General features: G+C 54.4%; 4 protein-coding genes across 4 annotated transcripts; 2 read left to right on the top strand and 2 right to left on the bottom strand.

Annotated features, from left to right (window-relative positions):
- Positions 1–84: 84 nt before the first annotated feature.
- Positions 85–5,241, top strand: M406DRAFT_105464 (uncharacterized protein; the record flags this gene model as incomplete). Its single annotated transcript, XM_040915147.1, has 1 exon — positions 85–5,241. The coding sequence occupies one exon, from the start codon at positions 85–87 to the stop codon at positions 4,603–4,605; it is 4,521 nt and encodes a 1,506-aa protein (XP_040782415.1). The 3' UTR covers positions 4,606–5,241.
- Positions 5,242–5,475: 234 nt separating this feature from the next.
- Positions 5,476–7,037, bottom strand: M406DRAFT_248262 (arginine biosynthesis protein ArgJ; the record flags this gene model as incomplete). The annotated part of the gene is made up of 3 exons (XM_040916519.1): positions 5,476–5,503; positions 5,563–6,450; positions 6,580–7,037. 3 exons carry the CDS (start codon positions 7,035–7,037, stop codon positions 5,476–5,478), a joined length of 1,374 nt encoding a protein of 457 aa, XP_040781628.1.
- A 1,034-nt stretch (positions 7,038–8,071) lies between these two features.
- Positions 8,072–9,636, top strand: M406DRAFT_354522 (DER1-domain-containing protein). The gene is made up of 3 exons (XM_040922942.1): positions 8,072–8,274; positions 8,345–8,621; positions 9,027–9,636. Exons 1-3 carry the CDS (start codon positions 8,228–8,230, stop codon positions 9,468–9,470), a joined length of 768 nt encoding a protein of 255 aa, XP_040781627.1. The 5' UTR covers positions 8,072–8,227; the 3' UTR covers positions 9,471–9,636.
- A 1,027-nt stretch (positions 9,637–10,663) lies between these two features.
- On the bottom strand, positions 10,664–11,956 carry M406DRAFT_354521 (uncharacterized protein; the record flags this gene model as incomplete). Its single annotated transcript, XM_040922941.1, has 3 exons — positions 11,489–11,956; positions 11,150–11,416; positions 10,664–11,090 (listed from the first exon to the last, which is right to left on the bottom strand). Coding segments are annotated over exons 1-3 (981 nt in total), but the record flags the coding sequence as incomplete, so codon positions are not given.
- Positions 11,957–12,992: the final 1,036 nt, after the last annotated feature.

The following is a 12,992-nucleotide window of genomic DNA, read 5'->3' as shown; positions in this document are numbered from 1 at the left end:
AACCACGCCACCCACCCACAGCACAACGCATGACAATTCCACCCATGACGGACGAGGAGAGGATAGGGCGGTAGAGTCAAGGACATGTCGGGCTTCGGTCAAGCACCTGTCTTCGGAGCGCAGGCGCTTTTGGCTGATGCATCCAACTCCGCAACTTCGTCACCCCTTCAAGCTCCGTCAACCCAGTCCACACCTTTTGCCCTTCCCTCGCAATCACGGTCGTTTTCCGCCTTCGCCGCGTCCACAGCCTTCTCAAACAATTCTCCTCAGAATCCTGGGTCATCTTCGGCCTTTGGCGGCCTGAGAAACGCGACAAATGGTCTCGGTACGACCTCGTCGAGCGGTGGAGGATTCTTTGGAGGGCCCGACACATCGAACAAAGACGCTATGATGAACAACCCATTTGCGGCCGCAACAGCCGCCACACCAAGCCCTCCTGTCTCGAATCCATTCGCAACACAGACACAGACTACCAGCGCTACAACCAACCCCTTCACCAACGCGACAGCACCCTTCACGAACCAGAATGGCGCAACAACAGCGAACCCGTTTACCTCCGCCGCTTCAGCGAGTCCCTTCGCATCCCTTTCCAAATCCACAGATGACACAGCCCCTACCACTTTTGGTCAGCCGAGCTCGCAGTCCAAAGCGCCATTAACACCGTTTGCACCCTCTGCGACGAACAATCAGAAGCGAAAGAATGCCTTTGAGGATGGGGCCAGTTCTAAGCGAGGGGGCCCCAGTTCTGCGACGAGTTTTCAGAGACCACAGACCTCGCTCGCCGCACCTTCAAAGGGCATGAAGTCCACAGGCTTTGGTGGCAGTGACACAGGCAAGACCAGCAATGGGTTCGCAGATCATCTCAATGAGACCAAAACCAATGTCTTCGGTTCGGCGGCGGCGGCGCCTGCCCAACTACTTATAACCAAGGCCCAGAAAAAGTCGCCATCTACCTATGCCGCAGAGATCCACGAACAGCTGCGCATAGACAGGCTCAAACCCCCGCAGTGGCCGAAGCATCCTGGCGACCCAAGTAACATCAAGACGATGGACGACTACCGAGTCAAGTACAAGGCCTATGAGAACAAAATTCGGACGTCTTTGATCAAGGCAGGCTTAATCGACGATCCCGATGTGCGGAAGAAGCTCAGCGATGCGATCGACTTCAGAGGCATATGCGAGGAGATGTGCCCCGAGGGCGAGAAGGTCTCGCGCATCGTCGAGCACGACGTCAAATTCCCAGAAAGGATACACAGTGCCGGACCGGACGATGGCTGGGCAAATCCAGATTTGATGGTCAAATCTTTCAAGCGTTCAGCGGCGGGTACTGACTCCCCCTTACCGACGGAGGTGCGATCTCCAGCTGCGTTAAGACGAACCCTAAACTACCTCATCGACGATGTCCTGAGAGGAGATGAAAACCTCCCCTCACTACACGGTTTTCTTTGGGACCGAACAAGAGCAATCCGGAAAGATTTCATCTTCCAGAATGCCATGACACCGGCAGAGCGCATTGATCAGATTTACTGCTTGGAGAATATCACCCGATTCCATGCCGTCTCTCTTCATTTACTCTCCAGGGATGGCAAGGAGGACTTCTCGGAGCAGCAGGAGCGTGAGCAGCTGGGCAAGACTCTGCTCTCATTGATGCAAGTCTACGACGAGTGCAAGGATATGGATATCGATATCCAGAACGAGGCCGAATTTCGCGCCTACTACCTTTTGTTCAACGCCCACGACACCTTTGTCATCCAACAAATGCAGGATTGGAGTAGGAAATTCTGGTACAACTCGACGGAAATCCAGACGGCGGTCACCCTCATCGAGACGATGCGTAATGTGTTCGCTCACCGCGGACCGCTGCGTCCGTCTGCCCCACTCACTACCGGATCACCGTCTTTCACCAGCTACTTCTCTATCGTTGAGAATCCGGAAGTGTCCTATACCATGGCCTGTCTGGCCGAGATCCATTTCACCGAAATTCGACGCCAAATCTTGAAAGGCCTCCACAGGGCCTATGGCAGGGTCAGAGATGGGCCGAAGGATTTGACGGCCAAGGTTCTTAACGAGCAATTCCGTTTCGACACGGAAGAAGAGTGCATTGCTTTCCTCGAGGACCTAGACATGGAGTTCTCTTCAGAAGGCGTGAGCGAGCCTTATTTGCTCGTTCAGCGAAGGAGAGGCATTCCAGCGAAGACTATCAAGCAATCATTTTCAGAGTCGATGGTCGAGCTTAAGCGTGGTGACCACACTCTCCCGGAGGTGGTTCACAGTACCATTTTCCAGGAGGGCGCGCCCGCCATCGAGACAAACGCCAGCCCTGATAGTCTATTTGTCACTCAGCCTCCAGACACGCCTATGTTTACAGAGCCCAAGTCAACACATTTGGGGGTGAACTTCTTCGACAACGAATCTTCCTCGTCATCTTCATCTCCAATGAAACAGAGCCTAGCTGGTACGCCGGCCTCGTCCTTGTTCAGCAATCTCAAGTCCGATACGACCACCAAGAACCCTTTTTTCTCGCACGCAACGAACGCAGCTACGGACACGACCACAGCAACGGCCACGACTGCTACCCCTGCACAGACTCTATTCCCTTGGTCTCAAAAATCGTCTGCTGAGGGGCCATCAGTCAACAAAGTGCCTGGGAAGTCACTTATACAAACGTCCCAAGTTTTCTTGCCATCTACGCCAAGCACAGCACCTCCCGCTTCTACTACGCAAGAGTCTGTCAATGCTTTTGGCTTCTTCAACAAGCCGTCTGAAAAGCATGCCGCTCCCTTGTTTCCAAGTACGTCTCTGGCTGGCTCATCGACTAGTAGCTTCTTTGCAGCTGTTCCACCATTATCAGCCAAGGGCGAGGGTGCTGGGAATGCCGTTGCCACAGCGTCTTCGAACAAGACAGACATTTCACAAGATGCACCGAGTCCAGCGAAACCCTTTCCTTTCTCAAACACATCCTCTGCTCCGGTATCCACGTCACCTTCATTCGTTTCAGCATTGAAACCAGCACCGCCACCGGCCGCACCAACCGAGGTTGTCAAATCGACGTCACTGTCTGGCATATCAACCTCCACGCCAGTCAAGACTCTGGTACCTGCGCCGCCTGTGTCCCCAAGAGACATGATGGGTGATCTTGCAAAATGGATCTTACTCGGCGATGGTGGATTGATGGAAACCCTGCAGGACAACCTCGTAGAGCATCTTGTCTACGAGACCTTCAAAACATACCAACGGGAGGAGAATGAGCGGAAGCGACGGGAAGAGGACATGTCTTCTTGGGCTGAAGCGCGCAAATTCAGGGACTGGAATCTGCGAGTCAAGTTCTTTTATCGATGGCGAGAAATTGCAAGGAAGAAGGCAACGAGGCGTGTTGGACGCCACAACAGAGAAGCTCTAAAAGCCTATAGGGAGGCTAAAGCAGCTGAAGCCCGAGCAACACGACGCAAGAAGGAGAAGGAGGAAGAGGCGCGCCTTAAGCGGCTCTCCGGACCAACCTCCTGGCTTGATGAACTTGATCAGGAACGGGCATTAAAAAGAGCGAGGCGAGCAGGAGACATGTCGCTCGACACGTCTCGGAGAAGCAGTCCTGTTTCTGATGCTGACGCCCTGCTTACCACTGGTGTTCTGAATGGTGTGCCAGATCAGCAAAGAGTTGCAGAGAACTGTGTTCGCGACGACGATTCGATCTACGATGCACTGGTGGGCGTTCACATCAGCCCAAATTCCAACCGGCGTATCATGGGTCCTCCAGCCAAACCGAGCAGGGACCCCCTCCGCTCGGTACGCGACGCTGGGATTTCGAAGCCGGCGCCGAAGCAGAAGTGGAGCAAGAAAGCTCAGCAGCTAGCAGATCTCGTGAACGGCAAGCGTGATGAGGACGATCTCATCAGCTTCAGAAGCAGCACTTCTTCCCGCCTCGGCCAGTCTCTACAATCCGTACCTGCGACGGGGAAGGTCACCAACTTCTCGAAGTATCAATCTTCGTCGCCTCGGTCCTCCGTCGAACCCGATCGAGCTCGAAATAGGCCAAGCAGTGGCATCAAATCCTCATATTGGCTGCTGAGAAGCCGCGGGCTCTTCGCCACGCCTACGGGTCACGTTCTTTCCGAAAAGGTACCTCGGCCCAGGACTAGTTCTGTTCATGACGGTGCTTCGCAGTACTCTGGCGAGTCGGAAGCAGATGACTACGACAACCGTGTACTGGAACAGGATGGCGCGTATCGCGCAAGCTTGGGACTGACTGGACCTGGGTCGCGCCGCAGCACTCTCAGCGTCGGCGCAGCGGGCTCGCCTCCAAGATCAGGCTTCGTGAAGCCCAGCACCTCCTTCCGACAGTCTCTGCCGACAGGCGGCATGTCCAAACCCACATCGTCATTCAGACAATCCCTACCCGCAGGCATTTCTTCACCAATGCATCTAGGAAGCCCGCATCGTGATGTCGACGGTGGCTCTCAAGCTGGTAGTGCCATTAGCACAATTGAGCAGGATGTCGAGGAGACTTTGCGCGAGCTTAGAAAGGTCGCTGCAGAGATGGAAGAAGACACAAGCTGGTATCGTGAACAGAATAGGCAGTTGTCTCAAAGCCAGGACCTAGGTGGTTAGCACTGGACCAAAAAGCGGCACGGCTGATGATCATCAACTTGGCACAGTCGAGTGGGCCGGAACAGCATGGGAACATTAAATCAACTTGTCAACGAGGGCTTCGGTCGAAAGGTGTCAATATAGGTGGTGAGAGCAAGGATCTCTCAAATTCGAGTAAAGGAAGTAGGCAGGCTTCACAGGCGTGTCAGTCGCGAAGTGCCAAATAGGCGCTACAAAAGGACTTCCACTATCAGGCTAAGACAGCAGGCAGTGACAGCATTCGAGCCCTACACGGGACGTAAAACGAAACCATTTTTCTTCTTACTTTAAACGGATATCAATCAAAACAAAAACAGATCGAAATACGGTCAATTGCATCAAGCCCGGCGTTTTGGTTTCGTTTCTTTTCTTTTTTTCTTTCGGCACGGACCACGTGGAACGGATCCAAGGACCATGGGAGAACGAGGCGTACAGTGACGGCATCTGAAATGAAATTTTCTGAAGCAGACATTTTGGCTAGGTGTGTTCTACTGTGGCTGCAGTAGTATTTATTTGTCGAGTCTTTTCATATACAGCGCGGAGAGCATATACCCAAGCGTTGCAAAGTCACGAACCATGTAACAAATACACTTTATGCATTCTCCTTCCTGCAAGGACATTCGTTCTGAGACGGGCTCATGGGTCGCCTCGTGGTGGGTGCAGCTTGGACAGGATGGGATGACCAGGAATAAATGATCATGGCCACCTGTTTAGGCTCATTTGGGAAGAAAAGGAATCAACTCGTGAAAAAAAGACGAGATTCCTGAGAAATAACTGCAAATTTATCCTACGTCCAATTCTCGTCAAAATTCCAACTGTGGATTATTTGCTCATTATCGCCCCTTTCAGCCATCAGGTACGATAATCACCGTTGATTGTACTGAAACAAAATCAGCTGAATTCCCAATAGTCAGATGCACAAAGCAAGGAAACACTCACATGTACTCGTGGCTGTAGTCACAAGTCCAGTACGTGGCCTCCTCCTTACCGGTACCCAGCCTCACAAGGATATCCAGGTCCTCGGCCTGCAGGATCTCGGAAGCCCGAGCTTCGTCCACGGCCTCGGGCTCGCCATCAACCAGCAGCTTGAGTTCTGCCGACCCGTCGACGGGAACGAACGACACGTTGGTCTTCTCAGGGACAATGTCGGCGACCTGGTTCACCGGCTCGCCGGGCTCCGACAGAAGCGAGTAGCCAGTGGCGCAGAGGATGCGGCCCCAGTTGGCGTCCTTCCCGTACAGGGCGGTCTTGACCAGCGGGGAGCGGGCAATGGTGCTGGCGACTTTTCTCGCGCCGACCTCGGAGGCCGCCTCGGCGACGCGGATCGTCACGAACTTGGTGGCGCCCTCGCCGTCGCGGACGATGAGCTGGGCGAGGTCGACGGCGAAGGCGGACAGCACAGAGCTGAAGGCAGCGTAGTCCTCAGAGCCCTCGGAGGCGATCTCGTTACCACCGGCGGCGCCGTTGGCGAGCAGGGCGACGGTGTCATTGGTGGAGGTGTCGCCGTCGATGGTGATAGAGTTGAAGGAGCGGTCGACGGCGTTCTTGAGCAGGGTTGAGATAACCGAAGGGGAAACAGGGGCGTCGGTGGTGATGATGCCTAGGAGAGTGGCCATGTTGGGGTGGATCATGCCGGCGCCCTTGGTCATGCCTGCAAGGTGGTAGGTGATGCCGGGCGAGGAGGGCAGGGTGAAGGTCCGGGAGATGAGTTTTGGGAATGTGTCTGTCGTGCAGATGGCTGTGGCGGCGGTGAGCCAGTGGTCATGAGATGAACCCAGAGCGGTATGGGCTTGAGGGACACCGTTGAGAATCTTCTGGAGTGGCAATCTATATTATGAGTTCTCAGTAAAAGAATGCACGACAGCAATTGTTGGTACTCAAGGGACGATGACTCTTGGACCAACTATCACACATGGTCTCGCAAGAGGAGCCTGAAGATTAGGTTCATTCCCTCACCTTTGACCTATCACTCCAGTGCTCATGACAATGGTCGAATCCGTCGCGCCTGTTGCCTTGTCCGTCTCCTGGGACATCTTGGCGGCATCCTCCAAGCCCCCTTTGCCAGTGACGGCATTCGCACATCCAGAGTTGACAATGACGCTCTGGATGTTCCCATTTGTCTTCCTGATCAGGTCCCTGCTGAAAGTCACGGGGGCAGCCTGGAACTTGTTCTTGGTGAAGACGGCAGCGGCGGCGCATGGACGGTCCGAGGTTAATAGGGCTAGGTCAGGCTTGGTTGTGTTGTTTGGCTTCACGCCCACGATGACTCCTGCGGCCTGGAAGCCGACAGGATAGGTCCCTGACGAAGGTACATATTTCTGCTTCTTGGCCGGAATCTTGAGACCGGTAGTAGCGTAGGACCTCGCGTGGATTCCAGAGGCCAATTGCCTCACCACCCGAGCAGGGCGCTCCATGGATCCTGAGAAGATGCTCGCTCTGTCGACACGGTTGTGTTGAACCTGCCAAAGAACCCCCCAGATGAGTAGATCCAAGATTCAAATAGTCAATTGGGTAGTGCAGAAAGACAAACAAGTCATATACTAGAATGACTACTGCTTGCACAGTTTGTATGCAGTCACTCCATGGCAAGGGTTCATAATTAGGTCTTCATCTTTTCAAAGCCGACTTAGGAGACAGGGGTTGATATGGTATGAGCCAGCTCTTGCCGGCTTCGGTTCCGCGCGAAGGTGACTACTGTACAAAGTACGGTATCTACCTACTACTGGGTAATACGCAGGAACGACCCATAAGGCCCACACCAACTGGGGACCATGCTCAAAAAATTTAATCGTGTCTGCAGCATATTTCTTCCAGCTTCAACTTTTCTTCTCCTCAAACCCTTCTCCCACTACGAATATTTTCTCAGCATCTTCTGCCAAAAACTCTTCAATATCCACGCATTTATTCATGTCTTAATCATTCTGTTGTTGTTGCTGCCGAAAAGGGCCCTGCTAATGCCTGGCAATACGCGCACCAGCTTGTTACACATCCTTAGCTGCATAACCATGAATGAGGCCTTGAGCCCAGCGAGGAGGTGCGACCAGATCATCAATACAAGCTCTTGTGTATTGCTCTGATCCCTCTGCCTTCTCCTTCTATCAGACATATCAGGTAGGACCTGGTAGTCACATGCCACACTCTCCCTTCATCTCTTTCGCTATTGTCATTACTACCCACAGATACTTTGCATGCATGCCGGGGTGCTGCTGCAAGTACATACCTACAAAAATTCCTGTTGCTCACACCGGGCCGTGTCAGGCTCCGATCCAGCGAATTGGAACGAATCACCCCACCACATCAGACCCCTGCAAGTGCCTGGCTGCCTGACACCTCTCCATTACATTTTCTTTTTCCATGAGAACGCTGCAGCGCCTTTTGCTGAGCTTACCTTTCTCGCCTCGCATCCAAGAAAGGCCACCTCTCGTTTAAATCAACAACCTCTCGCACCGCAACCACCACATTACAACCTCCTCATTCACAGTATATCTTCTATTCCCGGTGTCAAGAGAGAACTGAAGACGAACGCAAAAAGTTTTGCTTTCTCTGCCCCGCTTGGTCAACATCCCTTCCTCTCCCACCGACCAATCACCCAACAACCTCTACGATGGCTGAAATTATGGATGCCTACTGGCGCATGCCGCCATTGACAAGGTAAGCATCAAACCACCAAGCCCTCCTTCTGCCCGCGCAGGCGAACACTTCTGACCTCATACTCTGACAGATTTGTCACGACCGCCGTCCTCGCGACATCCATTGGTGGCCATTTTGGCCTCATCCCCGTACAATGGCTCTACTTCGACTACTACTTCATCTTCAAGCTCCCGCCCCAAGTATGGCGACCCTTCACCAGCTTCCTCCTGACTGGGCCCAAATTGGGTATAGTCATGGATACATACTTTGTGTATCAGTACTTGAACCAGCTCGAGACTGCACATCCAAAGTTCACCAGGGCAGAGGATTTGCTGTGGTACCTATTCTTCTGTGGCGTCATCATTTTGGTGAGTTTTCAGCATTCGTCTCACCAGCCCTTCCATCTCTCAACTTATTTTTCCTTCTCCGTCTCCTTCGCACTTGCTTTGCTCTTTCGCACCTCGCATATCTGCCCGGATAGTGCATTATCTCTACTACTATCACGGTTCCTGGAAACGAGGAAGATTACCCCTGCACTTCGGCCGGCCCGTCATTCGCAATACCTAGTTAAGGGTCGGTCCGCGGTGTGGGCATGGTGGGATGTCTTATGGATGACTCGAGCTCTGACTTTGTGAGCCCGGGTGGTTTCGAGCGCCCTACATTTCTTCGCCAACAATTGTGACCCTTGTTCTCCCACATTTTTGATGAACAGGACTGCCAAGTGTTGTATACATACACGTATATACGAGATACAAGACTGACAGGAAACACAGGTTGTCGCAAAATACTTCCTGGGCAGTTTCTTCTTCCTCCCGGCCCTCATTCTAGCCATGGCGTACACTGCCACGCAGGACGCAAGAGGCCAGAAGGCCGGGTTCTTCTTCTTCACCGTCCCTGCCCAGCTCATCCCGATTTGCATGATGTGCGCGACCCTGCTCATGTCTGGTCCGCATGCCATGTTACTCCAGCTTGTCGGCCTGATTGCGGCTCACTTGCACGACTTTCTGACCCGCTTATACCCTGAGTTTGGCGGCGGCAGGAACTGGATCCCAGCACCTGACTTCTTGTCGCGGCTGGTGAACACACCTCGCATTGTGACGAGGAACTATGGTACTGCGATGCAAGCGTCACAGTCCAGTGCCGGCACGGGGGCGCAGGGCAGTGGACCACTTCCCGATTCCTGGAAGACCCGTGGCGCGGGTCATCGCCTAGGCTGAGCTTCCTCTACGGACATGCCTTGGGTGTCGAGGTTCTTGTACATAGTATTAATATATTGTTTCTGAGCATCTAGCCTCTTTGGCAAGTGCGCAGCGTTTTGCGTTGAGCGGTGGCCGAACCTGAACCTCTCTGGCCCGGCTTGATTGAATATAAAAATGTCCACCCAAAAAAAGGAATATTGAAGCCCCCCAGAGCACGAGAGATATCCTTGGGGCTCTTCCCTCTCGAACATGTACATAAAGCACCATGTGCGCCGCTTAATCAAAGGTATCATATAAAAAAAGAACAAGCCTATCAACCATATAGATAGCTCTTCCCACTTGCAATCGGCAGATCCAACTGTGGACCACTCGCTAGCGTCTGCTCGACGATGCGGTCATTTGGCGGCCGCACGGAGAATCTGGGGTCAGGAAATGCCAATGGTCCCGATACTCTCATGCTTCGGCCGCTCCCCTTCGCACACGTGGTGTCATCTATCCGCAGCCTTGCCGGCTTCGTGCTCGGCACCCTTATCCTTGGCACAGACGGCAGGACGAGGGACGACACGGCGGGTGACGTGGTCTGGGCACGGTCAGGCGGCGGCGGGACCAGGCCGGCTTGCCCCGGTTGAAGTGAGGTGGAGTTGCCCTGCCGGTCTGACAGCACTGGCGGCGTGTACAGCAGCTGCCGTCCCGGTACGGTGTAAGTCTCGGGCGGGTCAGCAAGCTCGACTTGGATATCCCGGCTGGACGCGCTCCTCGCTGCCGCCCGCGCCGCCGAGGCGCCTGGCTCCTCAGGCCCGTTGAGGTAGACCTGGATGGCATATGAGTCGGTCTTCCTTGGACAGTGGGCGCGATTGGGGGCTCGGCCCTGCTGTGCCTGGTCCTGGGTCTGGGTCTGGCTCGGCGCGCTCGATCGTACCGACGCGTTCCGGCTCACGTTCCGGCTCGCTCTCCCGCCCAATTGTCCTGGCGTCATGCTGCGTGGGATGTAGGCGGGATGTGTGGGAAGCGCGTCGGTGGGGAGATGCCCGATGGTATCAACCTCGGACGAAGAGGAGGCGACACTGGGGGCGAAGTTATTCAGCCTCACCGGGTGAGCCTGTAGTGGCTGTGACCGCGAGCGGCCCTCAAGGCGGTCGTAGTAGTCAGCGTTGCTGGCGAAAGTCTCCCCCAAGGGGAAGGCCGACTGTTGCTCAGACACTGCCGGGGTTGAGCCCAGAGGGAAAGTGGGAGCGACTTTTGACTTGTGATCCATCGTGTAAGGAGGCATAACGTAAGTCTGCGCGGTGGAGACGGAGCCCTGCCTGTCCTTGCCGTAGTAGAAGTGCTGCTGGTGGGACGGATAGCCGTCATTCCCGAGGAGCTGCGCATCTTCCCGTGCGTAACGACGCTGCCGGCAGCAGTACAGGATGAAAAGCCCGATGGCGAGGAAGAATAAGCCGCCCAGGGAGCAGACGATGGCGATTATCCTGTTGAGGGAAAGGGTAGACTTGTTCGATGATGTGGAGGAGGTGGTTGAGCTCGAGTTTGAAGTATCTGTGATGTTGATAGCTGTCGTGGAGAAGAGGGAGCCCGTGATGGAGAGGGTGGTCCCTGCCTTGGGTTGCTGCTGGCAGCCGGCTTGAAGGGCGAGGAGAACTGGACCGTGTGAGTAGCTATAGGGAAGGACTCGTCTGCTTAGGGACACGGAGGCTTACAATTCGCCGTGTATGTCGACGGGCTCGCCTGCAGGCAGCTTACGCAATCGTCGATAGCCGTGCCATAAAAGGCGCCGCCATCGGCCTGGCAGTAGCCATAATCGGTCCCATTAGAAGGATTCAGGTTGCCGTACTCGAGGGCTTCTTGTAGCGGCGCACAGGCGTATTGCAGATCGCATGACTCTTCTGACGATGACGATGAAGAATTACTGATGTTGTGATTTGGGAAGTCATAAATGCACACTGAAGAGGCGTAGCGGAGGTTGTCTTGCGATAGCGATAATGGTCAGCTTCGCGGTCCGCCTGGGCAAGCAAAGGGTCTGGGAGGTCAGAGCTTACAAAACAACCACGCAACGTCGCTATCGGAGCCGCTAGTTACGTTGCTGGTCTCCAGGCACTCGATGCAGTTCATGAACGTGGAACCAGTCGCGGATGAGTAGTAGTCAAAATCGCTGCATACAATATCGGTCGAGTTTGTCGACGACGCGTCTCCACAAAAGGACGAACATGAAGATCCTGGTGTGACCTGTAGAGCGTCGGTACCGGGCAGTACGAGAAGCACCAGGCTCAGGAAGAGTGACGACAACATTGTCCTTGATGAATGCAAGGCTGCCATGTTGCACGACATGACCTGTGCCACCACAGATGGGAGAGAAGGAGGAGGGGGGAAGAAGAGGTCAGGTTAGCAACAAAGAGATGGTGTCGAGAGTCCGCCAGTCATGGCAACCATTTGCGGTGTTATCGCTCCGGGTAAGAGAGGAGAAGGAGGAGGGAAGACTGGATGTTGTGCTTCCGTCCAGCAGAGCCCAAAGGTTGGGAGAAAGGAGGACGAGGAGGAGGAGGCCAAGTGCAAGAGTTCATCTTCACACGTATGGGTAGTGGCCCAAGGGGCTGCAAGACTGATATAAAGCCTGCATGTCAGACGAATCGCCACCGATTGGGGCGCGAGGGCCCTGCGGTCCCGAACGAAGAGGGCGAGACGAGAAGACGCTTTGGGCAAGTCGTCGCCATGCTCGTAAATTGCCTGTACAACAAACAACGAGGACATCGGCTGGCGACATCAATAAAGAGCCAATGAATGGTGGCTATACCCCGAGACCTCCCCACCATCTTTCTCGCAGGTGTGGGAGAGGGTTCATGAGGGCTCCTCCAATCGTGTGCGTTCCGAGGGGAGTGGGCCGGCGCGAAACAGGCCTCGTGAGTGGCCAAGAAGGGGAAAGAGGTAGTAAACGCATATGCAGGTCATCATCCATACAAACAAAGTTTGTTCCCATTCAAACCAAGATCTGGCTGTGGGGGGCTCGCAAGTCGATCTCGAAGACGAGGAGCGACGCTGAGTGGTTCCTCTAGACGCCGGCCGCTCAGCGAGGCCGCCCTGGCTCCACCAGTGGCCGTTGAGAGGCCCAAGAGGACAGGGGTTATGTCTGCTGCGCTTCGGGAAGCTGCTGATCGTCTGCCAGGATCTTCAGGTGCCACCTGCCCACAATTGCCCACAGAGCGATTGTATTGGTTGATGAGGGCAGGGGAGAGTGGGCTTAGATCCCGCTTCCACCATCACCTGCTTGCTTCTTCGTTCTTCTCCTCCTCGTCTATAAACAGATCTAGACGAGTGCCTTGGATACCTTGGTCCCGGCACAAATGTTTCATTTCGTTTGTGAAAGAGCTCCACTGAACAGAGATCGATGGTCTCTCTTCAAGCACATGGGTATCTCGAAAAGTCTGGTTCTCAGGCTGCCAAGTCGCGTCTTGTTGCCCAGTGAAAGCCTGAACTCTGTCACCTTTGCCGCTCTGGCGCTTAGCACTTGATCTTGTGGCCTTTGATCCCCCTCCCAACAACTCGATG

Source organism: Cryphonectria parasitica (genome assembly GCF_011745365.1).
Source record: "Cryphonectria parasitica EP155 unplaced genomic scaffold M406scaffold_1, whole genome shotgun sequence".
In the NCBI taxonomy this organism is placed as follows: Eukaryota; Fungi; Ascomycota; class Sordariomycetes; order Diaporthales; family Cryphonectriaceae; genus Cryphonectria; species Cryphonectria parasitica.
The sequence above is the reverse complement of the archived record's forward strand: the minus strand, read 5'-3'. Positions and strand labels throughout refer to the sequence as shown.

Coding starts and splice junctions, on each gene's coding strand:
- M406DRAFT_354522 (XM_040922942.1), top strand. CDS start 8,228: ATGGCTGAAATTATGGATGCCTACTGGCGCATGCCGCCATTGACAAG. Junction 8,275..8,344: donor CGCATGCCGCCATTGACAAG/GTAAGCATCAAA, acceptor ATACTCTGACAG/ATTTGTCACGACCGCCGTCC. Junction 8,622..9,026: donor TCTGTGGCGTCATCATTTTG/GTGAGTTTTCAG, acceptor CAGGAAACACAG/GTTGTCGCAAAATACTTCCT.